The sequence below is a fragment of the Hemiscyllium ocellatum genome, chromosome 4 (genome assembly GCF_020745735.1).
Source record: "Hemiscyllium ocellatum isolate sHemOce1 chromosome 4, sHemOce1.pat.X.cur, whole genome shotgun sequence".
Taxonomy (NCBI): Eukaryota; Metazoa; Chordata; class Chondrichthyes; order Orectolobiformes; family Hemiscylliidae; genus Hemiscyllium; species Hemiscyllium ocellatum.
Window position 1 is genome coordinate 127,582,718 of NC_083404.1, and position 22,007 is coordinate 127,604,724.

The 22,007-nt window shown below is 39.9% G+C and overlaps 1 protein-coding gene across 1 annotated transcript in view; it reads right to left on the reverse strand.

Annotated features, from left to right (window-relative positions):
• The window catches only part of LOC132815248 (piezo-type mechanosensitive ion channel component 2-like), a 467,530-nt gene that overhangs the window by 72,464 nt on the left and 373,059 nt on the right, over positions 1-22,007 (reverse strand). The window contains exon 34 of the mRNA XM_060824063.1: positions 18,122-18,321. Within this exon, the coding sequence (XP_060680046.1) occupies positions 18,122-18,321 (200 nt within the window). The remainder of the gene's footprint in view (positions 1-18,121; positions 18,322-22,007) is intronic.

Sequence of the window (22,007 nt, forward strand, 5' to 3'; positions counted from 1 at the left end):
AAGCCTCTTAAATATCTTTAAACAAAATGGGTTATAGAAAATGGAAATAAAGCATGAGACCAGCATTGCATCGATTGGAGAACATCTCCAGAATTTAATACACATCAGAGGCCAGCAGATCTCCAACACTAATCAGCACAACTGGGAGCAAGACTAATGTTGGTCATACATTCACAGATGCCTGGATTCAATAAGGTTCCAGGCCACAGGTGAGTGGCTGGAGTTGGGGAAAAGGATGCTGCATGGGAACAATGGAAGAAACAGAGGTTATTGACTCTCATTAGATACCCTCTTCACAAAACTGGGCTTTGTGATTGAACGAGCGATCCTTATGGAAGCCCATATGCCAACGTTACAGATTTTGCTTTTTGGGGTCCCTCATGCTGACTTTTTCACTCAGTATTTGTTGAATACTAGTGGCCTTTCCCACCTTGAATGTAATCAATGAGAGATGGGTTTCTACCTTGTGCCCTCATATCTGATTTCCTGTCTATTTACAATATTTTCTGTTTTTATTTCACAAAAACAAGAAGTCAAGAAATCGGAGAAGGAGTTATCCTTGTGGTCCATCAAGCTAGATCTATTGCCATTCAATATAATATTGGGCTTCAATTCCACTTTCTCAATCATTCCATTTATCCCTTGATTCCCTGAGAGACCAAAAATTTCACTATTCCAGCCTTGAATGAAATTAACAATGGAGAATCTACAACCCCACTGGGTAGATAATTCCAAATATTCACAACCATTGAATGAAGTAACTTCATATAACTGCACAAAGATGAGTGGCAGGTCAGATGCATAACCAGAATGCAAAGTAATGTCCAAGAATGGCTAAAACACTAATCAGAACAAAGAAAGTGAGAGAAAGTTTGAAATATTTTTTAAAAATAGCAAAAATTTTTAGATATTTCAAAGAGAAGAGAGTAAATAAAGTGCAGTGTTGGTCTTTCAAAGAGTGAGAACGCAAGTTAATAACAAATAAAAAGAAAAAAATTAGATAAGATGAATAAATATTTTACTTTCTTTTTCACTACAGTAGATAGAGAATACATTCAAGTACATCAGGAGGTGAAAGGGAGAGAAGAAATTACAATCATAAAAAAAGTGGTACAAAGTAAATTAATGGAGCTGAGGGATGACATGTTTTGGGTTCAGGTGGACTTTCATCCTGAAATTATAAAAGAGGTTGCCAATGAGGTCTATTTTATTTTTCCAAAATTCCCTCACTTCCCACACTTCAGAAAGAGTTCTATCAGATTGGTATGTAGTAGATGTATCTGTTTATTTGAGAATGGAGTGAGACCGAAATTATAGACTAATTAGATTGGTAGGTAGGTTGTGTGAGTGGGCAAAAATCTGGAAAATGAATTATAATGTGGAAACATTTGAATTCATTCACTTTGGCAGCATAGATGAAAAAACAGTGCATTACTTAAATGGAGAGTGACTGAGAAATTCTAAGTTGCAGATTTAGGTGTTCTAGTGTACGATTTACATCTGGGGGAGTTCACCTAGCCTCTGAATGACGTAATCAATGGTGAGTCAATTGGGAAAATGGGAAGGAAATGAATTGAAGTTTAAAACATCAAAAAGAAACAAGAGAGCAGACATGAAATGAAGAAGCAAACAACAACCAAAATCTGACTGGAAGGTGATAAAAATATAACCAAAAGAACGCAGCAGATATTAGAACCAGATAAGTAATAATGGTAAGAAGTTGAACCTTAAGGCTTTTTATATGAATGCACGTTGTATTTGTGATATGGTAGGTAAATTGATGGCACAAGCAGTAATAAATAAATACAACTTAATGCAATTGGTTCGGATGGGAATAAGGAAAGGCAAGGAAAAGAAGCCATGGGTGAAATTGACTATTGGCCCCTAAGGAGTTGATTCACTGCAGGACAAAATATAAATCAGAAAATAATGGAGTCATGTCAGAAGGGCATTTCAATTGTCATTGCAGTTTTAATCTAAATATTGACTGGACAAAGCAAAAGTGCAATTATAAAATGGAAAAGCTCATCGAGGATTATTTCAGTAAGTTGCAGATCCTATCTTCAAACAGGCTATTTTAGATTGAATAAGTTGTAATAAAGTAGGATTAATAAGACATCATTTAGTTAATGGTGCTGTAGGGATAGCAATTACAACATGGCAGGATTTGAAATAAGGTTTAAGATTACAACTACAAATGTATGAAGAAAATGTTGTCTAAAGGACTAGGAAAATAAACTAAGGAGAAGATGTGGAGATGAGCAGTAGCAGACTTTTAAGCAGATATTTCACAATGCTCAGCAAAAATTTATTCTGGTCATAAAGAAGGACTCAAATAAAAGAATGAACTACCCAAGAAGCACATCCAAGCAAAACCAATGGCATACGAAGCAGTGAAAACTAATAATAGTCCAGAGGTTAGGAATGTTATTGGAACCAGTAGCAGATGATTAAAAAGTTTGTAAAATGGGAGAAAATTGATTCTGAAAGTCAATTGGTAAGAAATGTAAAAACAAACAAAAGATTCTGAAGGTATATGAAAGGAGAGAAGCTAAATCGAATCTGGACTCTTGAAAGAAACAACTGCAGAATTTTTAATCGGGAATAGGGAAATGATAGATAATTTGAACCAATATTTTGCATTGGTCTTTATGGTAGAGGATACTGTAAATATTCCAAATATATCAGATAGATAAGGTTGTAATGGAAGAAAAGGTCTTGCAACTATCACGAGGAACTATCTTACAAATTAATGGGACCAAAGGCAAACAAGGACCTAATGGCCTACTTCCAAAGGTTCTCCTTAGGGGCCAGAGTTTATTGTCCTTGATGCAATTTTCTCCATCTGAGCAAAATACCTTCTCACTGCAGAATAAGGATCTTGGGAATAGTCACAGAACTGGCACCTGTAGGAGACAGATTTGCAACCTTGAAGGAGTTGCCATCCTATTCCAGCATCCAACAAAGTGACAGCTGCCTGCTTCCAAAGGTCCACTGCTTATCTTTGTGGGATCTATTTATTCTCAACCTATGAAGTCAGAAGGCTGCCACGGATGTAGTTTGTAATAGACCACATGGCTTCCTTTTGTTTCCCCATGAAGAGGTTATTGCTGCAGCCAAGACAGAAGGCTTTGTTAATAAAGCAGTTGCCTTCCATGAATTTATCAAGGCAATAGTGGGAATTGGAAGCAGCATGCTGGGATGCAGAGAAGGCAATAATTGTGCCAGGGATAACTAATCATAACGTTGGGAGATGATAGTACTTTGGAGGACATATGTCCCTTCTTGACAAGGGTGTCATCAAGTCTCAAGCATCCTGGCTTCCTTGGAAGAACAGTGCAAAATCAAGATTGGTTCTCGGGCACTATGGCCTGTAACCAATTTGTATTGAGAATGTCATCCAATGTAGCTACTCTCAACAACAGAGGAGGATTCCATTCAATCAATGCGCAGTGCCACAATGCTAGCCCTTTTACAAGGTCACTGTGGCCTTGAAGTTTGTTTTTCAGAGAGGGGGTAACTGACTAGGATTTAAACAGACTGAGTTAAAATGGTTCATTGAGGCCCTTTTATACATAACAGATAATGATTCAGGCAGAAAGCTTTCAAGTCTTTTTAAAAAAACTGGTATAATCAAAGGGAGCATGGCCAGCTTTTTAGCTGCACAGATCAGTCCAGTTCAGGGGTTAGTTGAGTCAGGGTCACAGTTGAAACTGGAAGGTCTCCCCCTCCTTCTGCCTTTCTGACTACATAACCTGTAAGCTTTTTGTGTCACTTTTACTCTTTGTGCTAAGGGATGTGTTGATTGGCAGTGTTACAAGTTTTCTTTCGGAACAGCATCATTAAGTGGAGATAGCCTGTTGGGTTCAGGGAGGATAAGTTATTCGAGTATTCTATTTTCAGTTTGTTGTGTTTCATTCTGTAATTCTGTAAATAAATTCTGTTTGTTTAAAACTTGGCAGTCGAACCAGCTAATTCACTCTGGGAATATCCACTGTACACTTACCTGAAACAAATAGCAATGTTACAGTCTGGGCTACCTGCTTAAAAGTGTTTTGAGGGGTTGAACTTGGTCCATAACAACATGTTATTTGTGATCAGTACCACATCTTATAAGTGTGCAACAGGTGTCCTGGAACTTGCCATGACGCCAATATCCATGAGAATACTTTGGTTCCTGCTTGACTTCAAAAATGTAATGCCTCACATGGATAGTTACTAGGAGAATCCTCTGGCTGAAAACTGAAAAAAAAACTGTGGATGCTGTAAATCAGAAGCAAAAACAGAACTTGCTGGAAACGATCAGCAGATCTGGCAGCACCTATGGAGTTAAATCAGAGTTAACGTTTCGGGTCAAGTAACCCTTCCTCGCAACTGGGTCCTCAGGGTTAGATAAATTCTCGCTAGGAAGTGGAATCAGGGTTACTGGGAATTGATCGGAATGTAGAATTTGAAACAAATATAATTCAAAATATAATTGAAATCAGCAACTCAAAAATGGATTCAGTGACAAAATTAATATTTACTGACAATAAAAATACAGCTGCAGTGAACAATAGAAAGTCCAAGTGATAGGTTATGTTAGATCTGTACATTTGTTAATAATTATATTATGCTATTAATAATGATTATTAACATCATTGGCGAAATGGCTATTCTTGGTTATTTAAATCATGCAAATGCTTTCAAGGGCCATTCCTCAATTCCTAAGGCTGGATTTTATGGCCAGCACAGGTGGAGAGGGCATAACCACTATAGACAACATGCCTGCCTCCAACCCGCCAGAACTGAACTACCTCAATTTTGTCAGTGTTGGCCAGTCATTGTGATGCCTGCCAACTGAGGCCATAAACAGTTTATTCTGTCGCCGTTAGAATTTAACCACCACCCCATATATAGCTTGGCGCCTTTCAATATGCTGACTGGTGGCAAGTAAAAGTGGAGGTAGCAGTAAATGCTTTGGCCTCCTTAACTGGCCTACAGGGTCCCATTGAACGATCTTTATCTTCTCCCCACCCATTAGCTTGTCTATCCTACTTCTCATGAACCCTGCTTTGCTGGTGCCAGTCACCCCAATTGGGGTTGGAAATCTTGTCTTCGGTGTCGGACTCCTTTGCAGAATGGATGGGTTCACCACCAATTCTTTTCTTCGGAAGGCAGTGTATAGATATCAGTGCACTGAAAAATTCAGATATATTGCCAAGACTTTCCTTGATTGACTTGTGCGATGCTTCTTTTGCTTTCAGCACTGTAAGTAATAGTCCAGTCTTGGTAAAGAGATGCTTTAGCCCAGACATCCTTGCTCATGAAGCTCCGGGTTATGCCCTCATAGAAGTTAGTCTTACACCTGGCCAAGCCGCGAACAGCATGTATTCCATCTTACTCTGCATTCCTGTGGTGTCCCTTAAAAGTGAGGTTAGGGGAGCTAAGAGGCAACATGAGAAAACACTGGCAGATTAAGTAAAAAAAAATCCAGTTTTGGAAGTGTGTTAGGAGCATGGGAGGATAACCTGAAAAAGAGCAGAGCCCATTTGGGATAAAAGTGGTAATCTGCATATGGAATCAGAATATGTAAGTGAGGTTTAAAAGGGGGGGAGGACATTGCAGAATTAAGGGAGGAGACTTTGATATACTTGAAGAAATTAGCACAGGGAAGTTTGAAGTATTAGAAGTTTTAGCAGGCTTAAAAATCAATAAATTCCGAGGCCATGATGATTGTATCCTAGACTGCTGAGAGAGGCAAGGCGGAAGAATACAGTGAGTCTGCCATTAATTTTCGAATCTTGTCTGCACACAAGAGAGGTGTAAGAGGACTGGGAACAGCTAATGATTCAAAAATGTTATTAGTATGAACCACAAATCTACAGACAAGTAAATCTAACATCAGTGGTGCAACAACCATGGAAATTATTTTGAGGAATAAAATACATCTCCACTTAGAAAGACAAGGATTAATTAAGGACAATCAACATTGCTTTGTTAACAGGAGATTTTGGTTCAATTTGTGGGCACATGAGGCTTGTGCAGTTGATGTAGTGTCACATGGGAAACTGGTCAAGAAGACAGAAGTGAGTGGGATCCAGGACAATTTGGCAAATTTGATTCAAAAGTGGCTTCATATCAAGAGACAGAGGGTGATGGTCAAATGTTGTTTTTGTGACTAGAAACCTACACTCAATAACATATTGCTGTTTGCAATATGTATTGATGTTCTAGGAAAGGAGATGCGATGTTTAAATTCACAAGTGAAATGAAAATTGGTGCTGCCATAACTAATAAGGAAGCAAGTTTTAGATTATGGGACAAATAGACAGACTGGTCAGATGGGCTGAAGAATGGCAAATGGAATTTAACCTGAAAAGTGCAAGGTGAGGTACGTTGGGAGGACAATAACATGGCAAAGAAATACACAATGAATTGTAGGACCTTAGGAAATATAGAGGATCAAAGAGATCATATCTATGACATGGCTCAGGGATGGGCAGGACTGGCAGCTTAATGTTCCAGGATACAAATGGTAAAGCAAGGATAGAAAGGGAGGCAAGAGAGAAAGGGGAATGACGATTTTGATAAGGGATAGCAATACAGCTGTGCTGAGGGAGGATATTCCCAGAAATACATCGAGGGAAGTTATTTGGGTGGAACTGAGAAATAAGAAAGGGATGATCATCTTATTGGGATTGTATTATAGACCCCCTAATAGTCAGAGGGAAATTGAGAAACAAACTTGTAAGGCAATCTCAGCTATCTATAAGAATAATAGGTTGGTTATGGATTTTAACTTTCCAAACATAGACTGGGACTGCCATAGTGTTAAGGTTTAGATGGAGAGGAATTTGTCAAGGATGTACAAGAAAATGTGCTGATTCAGTATGTAGATGTACCTACCAGAGAAGGTGCAAAACTTGACCTACCCTTGGGAAATAAGGCAGGGCAGGTGGCTGAGGTGTCAGTGGGGGAGCACTTTGGGGTCAGCGACCATAATTCTATTAGATTTAAAATTGTGATGGAAAAGGATAGACAAGATATATAAGTTGAGGTTCGAAATTGGAGAAAGGCTAATTTTGACAGTATTAGGCAAGAACTTTCAAAAGCTGTTTGGGGGCAGATATTCGCAGGTAAAGGGACAGCTGGAAAATGGGAAGCCTTCAGGAATGAGATAATGAGAATCCAGTGAAAGTATATTCCTGTTAAGGTGAAAGAAAAGGCTGGTAGGTATAGAGAATGCTGGATGACTAAAGAAATTGAGGTTTGTGTTGAAAATGTGTTGCTGGAAAAGCGCAGCAGGTCAGGCAGCATCCAAGGAGCAGGAGATTCGACATTTCGGGCAAGCCCTTCTTCAGGAATGGTTGTGAGACATGATTTACCATGCACAAAGCCATGTTGACTATCCCTAATCAGTCCTTGCCTTTCCAAATAAATGTACATCCTGTCCCTCCAACAACTTGCCCACCACCAAGGTCAGGCTCACTGGTTTATTGTTCCCTGGCTTGTCCTTACCACCCTTCTTAAACAGTGGCACCACATTAGCCAACCTCCAGTCTTCAGGCACCTCACCTGTGACTATCGATGATACAAATATCTCAGCAAGAGGCCCAGCAATCACTTGCCTAGTTTCCCACAGAGTTCTAGAGTACACCTGATCAGGTCCTGGGTACTTATCCACTTTTATGCGTTTCAAGACATCCAGCACTTCCTCCTCTGTAATATGGACATTTTGCAAGGTGTTACCATCTATTTCCCTACATTATATACCTTTCATATCCTTTTCCACAGTAAATACTGATGCAAAACACTCGTTTAGTATCTCCCCCATTTCCTGCGGCTCCACACAAAGGCCGCCTTGCTGATCTTTGAGAGGCCCTATTCTCTCCCTAGTTACCCTTTTGTCCTTAATGTATTTGTGAAAACCCTTTGGTTTTTCCTTAATTGTATTTGTCAAAGCAACTTCATGCCCCTTTTTGCTCTCCTGATTTCCCTCTTAAGTGTACTCCTACTGCCTTTATACTGTTCTAAGGATTCACTCGATCTATCCTGTCTAAATTGAGGATTTGGTTAAGAAAAAGAAGGACGCATATGTAAGATACAGACAGGATAGATCGAGTGAATCCTTAGAAGAGTATAAAGGCAGTAGGAGTATACTTAAGTGGGAAATCAGGAGGGCAAAATGGGGCATGAATTTGCTTTGGCAAATACAATGAAGGAAAAACCAAAGGGTTTTCACAAATACATTAAGGACAAAAGGGTAACTAGGGAGAGAATAGGGCCTCTCAAAGATCAGCAAGGTGGCCTTTGTGTGGAGCCGCAGGAAATGGGGGAGATACTAAACGAGTGTTTTGCATCAGTATTTACTGTGGAAAAGGATATGAAAGGTATATAATGTAGGGAAATAGATGGTAACACCTTGCAAAATGTCCATATTACAGAGGAGGAAGTGCTGGATGTCTTGAAACGCATAAAAGTGGATAAATACCCAGGACCTGATCAGGTGTACTCTAGAATTCTGTGGGAAACTAGGCAAGTGATTGCTGGGCCTCTTGCTGAGATATTTGTATCATCGATAGTCACAGGTGAGGTGCCTGAAGACTGGAGGTTGGCTAACGTGGTGCCACTGTTTAAGAAGGGTGGTAAGGACAAGCCAGGGAACAATAAACCAGTGAGCCTGACCTTGGTGGTGGGCAAGATGTTGGAGGGACAGGATGTACATGTATTTGGAAAGGCAAGGACTAATTAGGGATAGTCAACATGGCTTTGTGCGTGGTAAATCATGTCTCACAAACCTGATTGAATTCTTTGAAGAAGTAACTAAGAGGATTGATGAGGGCAGAATGGTAGATGTGATCTATATGGACTTCAGTAAGGCATTTGACAAGGTTCCCGATGGGAGACTGGTTAGCAAGGTTAGATCTCATGGAATACAGGGAAAACCAGCCATGTGGATACAGAACTGGCTCAAAGGTGGTGGTGGAGGGTTGTTTTTCAGATTGGAGGCCTGTGACCAGTGGAGTGCCACAAGGATCGGAGCTGGGTCCACTACTTTTTGTCACTTATATAAATGATTTGGATGCGAGCATAAGAGGTACAGTTAATAAGTTTGCAGATGACACCAAATTTGGAGGTGTAGTGGACAGCGAAGAAGGTTACCTCAGATTACAACAGGATATTGACCAGATGGGCCAAAAGGCTGAGAAGTGGCAGATGGAGTTTAATTTAGATAAATGCGAGGTGCTGCATTTTTGGAAAGCAAATCTTAACAGGACTTGTACACTTAATGGTAAGATCCTAAGGAGTACTGCTGAACAAAGAGACCTTGGAGTGCAAGTTCATAGCTCCTTGAAATTGGAGTCACAGGTAGATAAGATAGTGAAGAAGGCATTTGGTATGCTTTCTTTTCTTGGTCAGAGTATTGAGTGCAGTTGTTGGAATGTCATGTTGTGGATGTACAGGACATTGGTTAGGCCACTGTTGGAATATTGTGTACAATTCTGGTTTCCTTCCTATTGGAAAGATGTTGTGAAACTTGAAAGGGTTTAGAAAAGATTTACAAGGATGTTGCCAGGGTTGGAGGATTTGAGCCAACTGGAGACGCTGAACAGGCTGGGGCTGTTTTCCCTGGAGCATTGGAGGTTGAAGGGTGACCTTATAGAGCTTTACAAAATTGAGGGGCATGTATAGGATAAATAGACAAAGTCTTTTCCCTAGGGTCAGGGAGTCCAGAACTCGAGGGCATAGGTTTAGGGTGAGAGGGGAAAGATATAAAAGAGACCTAAGGGCAACCTTTTCACACAGAGAGTGGTACGTGTATGGAGTGAGCTGCCAGAGGAAGTGGTGGAGGCTGGCATAATTGCAACATTTAAAAGACATTTGGATGGGTATATATGTAAGAAGGGTTTGGAGGGATACGGGCCGGGTGCTGGCAGGTGGGTCTAGATTGGGTTGGGATATCTGGTCAGCATGGACGGGTTGGACTGAAGGGTCTGTTTCCATGCAGGACCTATCTATGACTCTATGAATGTTGAAGGCATTAGGAAAGGTAGATACGATAGTTAAGTTGTATAAAATGTTAGTTAGGTTACAGCTAAAGTACGTTTACAGTTTTGATTGTGCACTATAGGGAGGCTGTGATTGCAGCAGAGAAGGTACAGAGGAACTTCACCAGGAAGTTGCTTTGGCTAGAACGTTTCAGCCAAAAGAAGGTTGGGGTTGTTTTCCTTCATGAAGAGGAGTCTGAGAGATGATGTCATTGAGTGTATTGTGAGGGTCATAGATATGGTAAATAGGAAGAAACATTTTCCCTTAGTAGAGGTGTGAATAACCAGGGGCATAGATTTATGGTGTTTGAAACTCACTACCTGAAAGGGTGATAGAGTCAGGAACACTCAAAACTATTTAAGAAGTATTTAAAATGCCTCAGCATACAGGCCAACTGATGGAAAATTAGATCACAGTAGATAAGCACCTATTTCTGCAATGTAAAACTTCATAACTAAAAAGACAATGGTAGGGGACAGACGTAGGGGAACAACATCACTTGCAAGTTCTCCTCCAAGCCACTCACCATCCTGACTTTAAAATATATTGCTGTTCTTTTAGTATCATTGATTCTGGAAGCCACTTTTGAACAAACTGAAGCTGTTCCACTCCCCACTGCCTTCTCGGGGGGCATCAAAGGATGGATATTAAATGCTTCTCATCCCATGAATGAACAATAAAAAAATTAATTTTTGAACTTTTGCACAATTAGCTCAGCACTATTACTGTCTTCTCAGAGACAGAAATCATGCCCAATGTGTCGCAGAATGGCCTATGAATTTAGCAACAATAGCAAACCTGATGGTTGTTTGTAAATCATTTCAGCTTTGATTATGTAAGCAAACAGCAAATCCATGCTTGGAAACAAAATAATTTTCTATTCTCATCAATATAACATGCATAGGAAATATTTATTTTCACTCTAAGAACTGTGCAGACTTCATAAGTGATAGTTAACAAACCAAGCTACCTAAATATATTTAGTCGTAAGAATGATGCTCCCAATTCCCATTAAAACAAAGTTTCAACCTGCTTCCCATCACTATCCATTATGGAGTCTCAAGTCCTGAAAAGTTACATTTTATATTTCAACTCTTACATTTCCAATTAGCTGACTTGTGGCAGTTTCCTTGTTGTAGTGTGAGAACCCTCATTGAGTTTTCATTTCTTTTCAAATCAAGTTTTGGTTTGGAGCTGTGAACTTTCAGCTTAGAAGTCTGTATAGACTTCTTGTAATTTAAGGCTGTCCTCCTCACTATTTACCATTCCACCATTTTTTGTCTCATCTGCACATTTTTGAAAGGTAACTTTTGGACTGCATACAACAGCTTGTGTTTATAAAAAAGAACAAACAAGCTGTTATTTGTATTTTTGAGGCCAGGTTTGAAAGTTTATTACAACTTGTATCTTGCTAAAAAGTGTTCTATAGATGCTTTGACTCCAAAGAGACCTAAACAGATGGCAGATGCTGAATTTGAACTGCTATCTCATGGAGAGGCAGTTAGCCTGGTAGAGACAGATCAAAGTTTGAACTAGGGTTTTGAACTCTGTTTAGGTCAGATGGTTTAGGTCAGCTACAAGATAGGAGTTTGGTTGCTACTGGTTGTCCTCTCATTATCAAACTATTGAAAATTCACTTCGAAGAATCTCAGTTATAAGAATTAAATTATTATTCCTCAGAACCTACTGGAAATTATCCATGCAACAGTGTTTTCAGAAAACAGGCAGTATATAATTCCATATGCTGAATCGTGAGGATTGCTCAAGTCAGTTAGTTACATCACATCTATTTTTCCCTTTTGATTTATCCCTTAACTATAGCTGTTTGTCTGTCTGTCTTTGTGAGAGAGTGGGGGCTAGAATTAAAAAGGTTTGAGTTTAAATCTTAAAAATTAAATAGATTACCTCATTGTTTAACTTTGCCCTGTTAAAGTTACTGTGTTGTTAAGAAATTCTTAATACTTTTGTTTGACCTATAAACCTGGGGCTTGGTATCAGTTATTCACAAAATCTGTTCCGGTTTTTCAAAACGTCTAGTTAGGAACCATTGGGGTCAATTGTGAGGGTTATTGAATATTTCAATTTTACTATGTTGTGAACACAGGGACATGAACGATGATGTCACAGGGTGGCACAATCAGCCACCTTATTGGTGGGGAAACTATTGGAAGCAATTCTGAGGGACAGAACATAAGCAGCAATTGGAAAGGCAGGGATTAATCAAGAACAGCCAGCATGGTTTTGTTAAGGGTAAATCATGCCTGACAAACTTGCTTGAATTTTTGGAAGAGGTGAATAGGTGTGTAGATGAGGGCAATGCTTTTGAGGTAGTCTATTTGGACTTTGGCAAGGCTTTGGATATGTCTTACACAGGAAACTGATAGGAAAGACAAGAGTCCATGGTATCCATGAAAATTTGGAAAATTAGATCCACAATTGACCAAGGGTGGGAAGCAGAAGGTAATGGTCAAGGGGTGTTTTTCTAACTGTCCGGTGAGGTTCCACAGGGATCCATAGTGAGACTCTTGCTGTTTGTGGTTTATATAAACGATTTAGGCTTGAATATAAGAGTGTTAATCAGTAAGTTTTCAAATTATCCAAAAATAATGGATTGGTAAATACTGAGGAGGATAGTCTGAGATTACAGAAGGATATACAGAGCTCTTCAGATGGACTGATCAATTAATTTTTTTTATTTATCCATTTTGTGGAATGTGAGCATCACAGACTGGCCAGCATTTATTGCCCACTCCTAGTTGCCGTTGAGAAAGTGGTGGTGAGCTGCCTTCTTGAACCGCTCCAGTTTACCTACTGTGGGTTTACTTACAATGACACTAGGGAGGGAATTCTGGGATTTTGATCCAGCAAATGAGGAGGAACAGCAATGTATTTCCAAGCCAGAATGGTGAGTGGCTTGGAGGGAAACCTGAAGATGGTGGTGTTCCCATTTATCTGCTGCTCTTGTCCTCCTAGATGGAAGTAGTTGTGAGTTTGGGAGGTGTTATCTGAGGATCTAAAGGGAATTAAACCCAGATAAATGTGAAGTGATGCTCTTGGGTAGTACAGACAAAGCGAGGGAGTACATATGATGAATGGTAGAACCTGGGAAGTACTGAGGATCAGAGGGACCACATGTACAGTGGTCCACTGAGGTAAGGGGTTAGCAGAATAAAGTGATTAAGAAGGTATGTAGTATGTTTGCCTTTATTAGCTGAGGCCTAGAGTTTAAGAGCAGGTAGCTTTTGCTGGAACGGTATAAAATGCTGGTAGGCTACACCTAGTGTTTTGTGTGCCATTGTGGAAACAACATTATAAGAGGGATGCGCCTGGAAAGGGAGCAGAGGAGATTTACCAAGAGACTGCCTGTGCTGGAGAGTTTCAGTTATGAAGAGAGATTGGACAGACTGGGATCCTATTCCTTAGATGAGAGGAGATTGAGAGGGGTCATGATTAAGATGTATAAAATTACAAGGGTCATATATAAGATAGACAGTAAAAAGCCTTTCCCCTTGATGGAAGCGTCACTAATCAGGGGGCATTGGTTTAAGGTAAGGGAAGAAGGTTTAGAAATAACATGAGGAAAATCTTTTTCACTAGGGGGTGGTGGGAATCTGGAACTCATTACCTGTAAAGGTGGTAGAGGCAGAAACCTTCATAACATTTCAGAAGTATTTGGATGGTTACTTGTGATGCCAAGGCATAAAAGCTTTGGGCCAAGTGCTGGAAAATGGGATTAGAATAGTTAGGTAGTTGTTTTTGACTAGTAGGGTTGTAATAGACCAAAAGGCATGTCTCTCTGCTTTAGATCTCTATGACTGTATGATTTGATGTGGATTTGTGTTTCTGTGTCATAATAGTAGATGTGGAGATAGGTTGATGAGTCCTATACAAAACTGCTGACATAAATTCTTCACAAGTCTGACAGTCTAATCTTTCTCAGTTTTAAATAACCTGCAGATTTCTAACCAAACCCAATTGATAAGGAAGTTTAATAAACTTTTGCTGAGGTAGCTTATTCCCTAACTTGCTCTGAATTCTTCTTCTCTGAGTCAAACTAAGATTGTTTCTAAACTCAAAATGGCACCAACCGATCTGAAAAAAAAAAATTGCTTCTCAACTGAGTATTCTAAAAAAAGTTCATCCGAGCTTCTCTGATGGCCTTACTTTTACCCAACCTTTTGTGTGTATGGTGGCATATGGGTGTTGGTTACTTTTGTGAAGAGTTTTCTCTGAAAATAAGATCACAGTCCTCCTGGGAAAGTGACCAAATCTTGTATCAGTTGGAGCAGATGACTGCAATATATTCTATATATATATAAGAACACTAGAACTATCTTTTAACCTTTGAACTAGATAGTTTAGATGTTGGACATATTAAAATGCATGTGGATTTCATCAACTCTGCTGAATTTACAAAATAAGTGCTCGTATTTTTTCCACAAAATGATGTTGAATCACTGGAAACTGGTCCTTTTGCAATCATGCTGTTTTATAGTTTCTGAGAAATCTAAGATTTCTGTGACAACACTAGACTGTGTGTTCCGTAAAGCAAACAAGTATCTGTTAGTCTGAATTCTTTGCTGAACTCAGGGTTTGATTTGGCTGACTTGATACAGAATCCTTTTCATAGAATGAGTTATTTTCATAGAATCCCTACAGCGTGGAAACAAACCATTCGGCCCAACAAGTCCACACTGAATGTCTGAAGAGCATCCCACCCAGATTCACCCCCTTATCCTATCCTTGTAACACTGCATTTCCCATGGCTAATCCACCTAACTTACACATCCCTGGACACGATAGGCAATTTAGCATGGCCAAACCACCTAACCTGTACATTTTTCGATTGTGAGAGAAAAGTGGAGCACTCAAAGGAAACCATGCAGTCATGGGGAGAATGTGCAAACTAACCCTTGGCACTGTCAGGTAGCAGGGCTAACCATTGAGTTACCGTGCCACACCCATTTTATTTTTGTTAACGATGTAATTATTCTGAAATTTTTCAAGATCTCATTTTGATACATGCCTCTCAGAATCAGGCAAATGTATAAGCAGTGTTTCCTTGACTCATTTGGTCTTGGGGGATTTGGTCTTCACTGTGGATTTCTTTTGCTTCCATTGTCACATTAGATTTTCACTGACATGAATTTCCTTGACACAACATCCTTATTTGACAAGTTAGCAAATGTTACAACTATTTGTAACATTTAGAAGGACAAAGACAGCACATGCATGGGAACAGTATCAATTGAATTCATCTCCAAGTCAATACTGTTCTGACTTGAAAAAAACGTTGTGTTCTCTTATTCTTGTTGGACCAAAATCCTAGAACTCTCTTCTTAAAGTTATGGCTTGATCCACACCGAGGAATTTTCAAGAATGTGAATTGCCCACATCTATAGGCTGAGACATTCAGAACAATTGCAACTATTGTTTTAGGCATTTTATAGTTTTATTTGCCCTCAATCAGGAGGCAGTGACATAGTTATGAGTAGTTAGTCAGAGTCCCCAAGCTAATGATTTTGGAACATAAGATAAAATCCCACCATGGCATCTTGGAATTAAATAGCTCATGTTACTTCATGATGACCATGAAACCTGCAACAATTGTTGTCAGAACTTAATGGGTTCACTAATATTCTTTAGGGAAGGAAGTTTGCCATATCTCAATTACCTGCAAGCCTACACCCATAGCAATGTAGTTGACTCTTAACGAACTTCTGAAATGGTCATTGTTATTGTAAATTAGAATTACTAGTTAGTCTAAATGACTAAGCATAACTTCAAATTCTAATTCTGATGAAGGGCCACTAGACTCAAAATACTTATCATTGATTTTCTCTCCACAGATGCTGCCAGACCTGTTGAGTTTCTTCAACAGTTTCTGTCTTTGTGTCAGTTTTCCAGCATCCACAGATCTTTCTTTGATTTTATTAGTCAAATTCTAATGATCTATTGCTGTTCATGGAAAAAGACCCCATACTGGGTCACAGCTTTTTGGCTCAGAATTAACAACAGTCCATATACTTAATTATGCAATACCACTCATGGTTTATATGTGTACATGTTATGGACATATCCAAAATAGGTTTCAGGGTTTTTTGCATTACAGCCCCCACGACAACACTTGTTTGTTCTGAGGCAAACATGCCTGAATTGGTAGCACCCAGGAATACCAAGCCACTTCTACATCCCTGTCAATCCCTGTCCAACTCAAGCATTTCCATTTCCCAATCCCTTTTTCTCAGTTAATTGAGGATTGCTGCTGAAATAGCTGCAATTGATCTTCCAATCATTGAGTCATACAGGACAGAAACAGACCTTTTGGTCCAACTCGTTCCCGCCAACAAACTATCCTAAACTGATTTAGTCCCATTTGCCAGCATTCGGCCAATATCCTTCTAAACTCTTCCTATCCATATACCATCTGGATGCCTTTTAAATGTTATAATTGTACCCACCTCTACCATTTCCTCTGGTAGTTCATTCCATATACACACCACTTCGGTGTGAAATTGCTGTGCAGGTCCTTTTTAAATCTTTCCTGGGAAAAAGACCTTGGCTATTCACTCTAGCCATGCTCTTCTTTATTTTATAAAACACTATAAGGCCACCAGTCATCCTCAAATGCTCCATGGAGAAAAGCTCTAGCCTATTCAGCTTCACCCTATAGCTTAAAGCCTCCAAACCCGGCAACACCTTTTGTGAACCCTTTCATGTTTAAGAAGATGTATATTAGGTAGACCAGAATTGAACACGGTACTCCAAAAGGGCCTCAGCACTGGTAAACTATCTGCTATTGTCCATGACTTACTGGTTGACTGATAACAAGGCTTGAGGCTTTAAACCCTGAAATATGAACTCCTACAAACCATGCACCGAACATATGTTGTTAGCAAAAAAAGTAGTCTGAAGACCATTGAGAAACTATAAAACGAATAAAGATTTTTTTGGAACTAAAAATGCATGTTATGTATCTGAGCTCAGTTAACTTTTGAGATATACTGCACTATTTTGACAGCCTTCTACTACTGTTGTACAGAGTTGAAAGCTTTTGCACAAGCTCGTGAAACAATTACACACCATCTGATTAAAATGCAATATTTAAAGTGGGTGGAATCTTATTGAGATATTGAGGGTCTCACTTACCAGGTAAAGAGATATCTATACTGCCTTTTTTGGGGAAGGACTGCTGAGCCACAAGTCAATCAGGCATCGGCGTGGCCATTGATTGGCCTTGGCCTTGAATCAAGACCCTGGGTGGAAGTCTTGCTGGCCCCTGATTGGGCTCTTATGCTCAGCAGCGGCCTGCAACTCTTGTGTTCAGCAGCGCCAAAGGGAGGCATAAGCGGCTGCCGATAAAACACTAAGTTTCAGGATCATGGATCAAACCAGGCCACAGGTAGATGGGGAGGTATTTTTTATGATAGACATTTGTGTGAGAAGGGTGTGAGGGCGTAGTCAGTGTGGACTGGTGAGGCTCTCACAGGCACCCCCTCCCTTTCCTAATCTAGACTCTCTTAACAAGGCAATTGATCTGATCAAGGGGCACCCCCCACCTCTGCACCCCTTACCAACCCCCTCCCCTACTCAGACCCTGGTGAAAAGCTATTCACAGTTAATTGGCAATAGACTGCAACTGAGAAAAGAACAGGAGCCGCAGGATGCAACACTTCAGTGGCCATTAAGGACCTCAGTTGGAAGAAGCATGAACATAGCCTTCCTCCTTCAACTCAATTCTGGTTTAGGTGATAAGGCAGAGCGGTTCAAGTATGCCATCATCTCATCCAATTCCTACCTCTAAGCTCACCATCAATGAGACCAAAAGGTCATTCCCAATGTTCCAAATTGTTCAACATTTGAACATTTAAACTTTATTAAAGGACAGTTAGGCCAGTTTAAGATCTGCATGATTGCTTAAACGCATCATAGAATTTAAGCATCTTGTAACTGCATGCCAGGTCTAGGTATACTTTGGCTTCACTTAACATCCTCAAAATCTGGTCAGTGTCAATTGAATCAACTTACATTTTTTTTGTTAGGACAAAAAAAGTAAAATGATAGAAACAGATATTTCTGAAGCAACTACCTGGACAGACTATCACGAGAAACTATAGAATCCGTGCTGTCCATTCTCTCAGCACCGACTTCCTGGTTTCCTTCACGGATAGTTAAAGCAGCACATCTGGCACCATCATCATTTCTATCCAGTCCTGACTCACGTGAATTGTGCATCTTCATCTGGTGCTTGTAATAATTATGGATACTGTCACGACACGGAACATTTCCCTACAGTCAAGTAACACATAAGATGATAATCAATCAACTATGCAGGATCAATTTGCAATGAATAAGTGTGGAAAAATTAAATTTTGATTAAGAATGGATTATCTTTATGAACTACATTTTTTGAATTTCAAAATGAGGTATGAGGCAATTTTATTTGAATAAAGAGAAAGAGTTATATATTGGGTTACCCTAATTTTGAGGCATGGGTTTGTGGGTTTTAATGTTCACATGCATGGATGAACTGAGCTGGGAGACACCACATTTAGTACATCCATGTCATGTAAGTGGTTATACCATTTAGACAAAAAGTCCCACATTGCTGATTGTCTCTGTGCGCAGCATGACACCCTAATAGCACAGTTCACAAACTACACAATAGGACCAATCCCATCCCTCTTAATGGGAATCTACACAGAAAGAACATTGCTATCACTTAAATAATGACAAATTGAAAACAGGGGCACAGAGATGACTGCAGGCAACATAGCAAATCAGGACCAATAGTTGGTCATTCAGCCCTTCAAGCCTGCTCCAGCATTCGATATGATCATGTTTGATCATTCAACACAGTACCCTGTTCCTTCTTTCTCCCCATATCCTTTGATTCCTTTAGCCCAGAGAACCATTTGTAACTGCTTCTTGAAAAATACAATGTTTTGGCCTCAACCGCTTTCTGTGGCAGAGAATTCCTTCGGCTCAAAACTCTCTGGATGAATATATTTCTTCTCATCTTCGTCCTAAATGGCCTAGCTCGTTTCCTTAAACTGTGGCAAATGGTTATGGATTCCTGATCACTGAAAACATCCTTCCTGCATTTAACCTGTCCAGTCCTGTTAGAATTTAATTGCTTTCTATAAGAGCTCCCTTCATTCTTCTAAAATCCTGTGAATATAATCTTGACTGATCCAACATCTCTTCTTAGGCTGTACTGGAGGTATTAATGTTGAGGTTTGGAGAGATGCTACAGTTCCTTGGGGACTAAGAGACCCTCAAGGTCCACAGTCAAAAGTGGGTAGCAGTAGATAAACAGGAGTGTCAACTCTTGGAACCTGAACTTGAGTTTCTGCAGCAATGCTACAAGAAATCTAATGATATATCATGGGCTGGTCAAAATTAATCAATCTTTGCATGATATACCATGCCCAATACATCACTAAAGTCTTACACTGCTGCTCTAATCCCAGCTGATACTAATTCTAGAAAAATCAAATTCCAAAGTGAAACACATCATGTTAGGTCCAAAGTTTGATTCTCAGCTGTAGAGATCAATTTCTAAACACATTCACGTGAGACTGCTTTACTGAAACATTAATTAAACAAAAATAATGAACTATATTAAATGAGACAAAAATATTTCGAAGATGTGAATATAGGAAGTACGGTTAGTCAGTTTGCAGATGACACCAAAATTGTCAGTGTAGTGGACAGCAAAGAAACTTACCTCAGAATATAACAGGACTTTGATCAGATGGTCCAATGGGCCGAGGAGTGGCAGATGGAGTTTAATTTAGATAAGTGTGAGTTGCTGCATTTTGGAAAGGCAAATCAGAGCAGGACTTATACATTTAATGGTAAGGTCCTGGGGAGTATTGCTGAACAAAGAGACTTTGGAGTACAGGTTCATAGTTCCTTGGAAGTGGAGTCCCAGGTAGGCAGGATAGTGAAGAAGGTGCTTGGTATGCTTGCTTTTGTTGGTCAGTGCATTGAGCAGAGGAGTTGAAAGGTCATTTTGCGGTTGTATTGGACATTGGTAAGACCACTTTTGAAATACTGTGTGTAGTTCTGGTCTCCCTGCTATAGGAAGGATGTTGTTAAACTTGAAAGAGTTCTGAAAAGATTTTCAAGTAATATTGCCAGGGTTGAAGGGTTTGAGCTATAGGGAGAGGCTGAATAAGCTGGGGTTATTTCCCTAGAGATCAGAGGCTGAGGGGTGACCTTTTAGAGGGGCATGGATAAGGTGAATAGCCAAGGTCTTTTCCCTGGGGTGGGAAAGTTCAAAACTAGAGGGCTTAGGTTGAAGGTGAGAGGAGCAAGCTTTGAAAGGGACAGTAGGGGCAACTTTTTCACGCAGAGAGTGGTGCGAGAATGGAATGATCTGCCAGAAGAAATGGCGAAGGCTGGCACTATTACAGCTTCTAAAATGCATTTAGATGGGTATATGAATAAGAAAGATTGAGAGAGATATTGGCCAATTGCAGGCAAATAGGAATAGATTAATTTAGGGAATCTGGTCAGAATAGATGAGTCGGACCGAAGTGTCTATTTCTGTGCTGTACATGCTCTATGACTCTATTTTATTAAAGACATTAGAAAATCACTCAGCTCCTTTTATTCCAGTATCCTTAGGATCATCCAACCTCAGAAAAGAGTTCTACCATGTCCACATTCAGGCTAATAGAGTTGAAATCTCACTGGTTAACACTGATGCCTCACAGCACCAGGGACCCGGGTTTGATTCCAACCTCGGGCGAGCCTGTGTGGAGTTTGCACATTCTCCCCGTGTCTGCATGGGTTTCTTCCAGATTCTCCAGCCTCCTCAAAAATCTAAAGATGTGCAGATTAGCTGAATTGGCCATGCTAAGTTGCCCACTAGTGTTCAGGGATTGTGTGGGTTGCATGCATTAGTCAGGGCTAAATATAGGATAATAGGGTAAGGAAATGGGTCTAGGTGGGATATAATTTGGAGGGTCAGTGTGGACATGTTGGGCTGAATGACCTGTTTTCACACTATAGGGATTCTATGTTAGGATTCTATTTTGAAATCAACAAACTGTCAGCAAATTTCTGTGCAGTCACTAGCAACTTTGTATAGCATTTCTCAGCGAGACATCTAAACAAACTGCAAACTAAAATATACTACTGGTTTAACTTCAGTATGTGTTCTCTAACTCCAGTGTCCACAGTCCTTCACTTTCTGACATACGCCACATTAACTAACTGGCTTTCCAGATTATTCAATTTTCTCTATCAAGCTCTATAGTTATAGAAGGCAGATCTCCTAATAGTGTACTGACATTCCGTAAGCTCTATTGCTGTACCGAAGGTAAACAAAGTTACCCTTGCATCTCCTGAATTCTCTAGAGGAGAGTGTTGTCTGCAGCATGGGCTGACTACAACAGAACATGTAATATCCAATAGCACTGAAAACTTTGAGGATAATGGGATGTAGTTTATACTCTTTCTCAACTTTCAGCGCACCCTCATCCTGCTGTCTGGCATGATGAGCAAGCCACTGCTGATACGGTCATGCAGCTTGTACTTTTCATCTTAACAGTACTTCTGTTCTCAACAATCAGCTCTGAATTCCTACTTTCACAAGCCCAAGAACTGCCACCAGCCCAAACTAGGCATCACAACAATGAAGTGAGACAAAGAATAAACAAATTGCTGAAGAGGCCCTCTCGATTGATCTAACATTTACAGTCATCAGCATGGAGACTAGTATACAGTAGGGATCCTTTCATGTGGTGAGCCATATGGGCACAAATGGGCTGCAGCTTAATTAGGGGTAAAGGATGGTTCATCAGGAGACAGATTACAGATGGGTTGAACTGCAGAGAATTCAGATGAAGACATTGATATGGTGCCATATAGAAGAGTATTCTGGCTACACTGGTTCTGCTGTCAGGTAGCCTCCCAACACTATCAAAGAACATGAGGATGTCATGCATTATCCTGACTGAAGG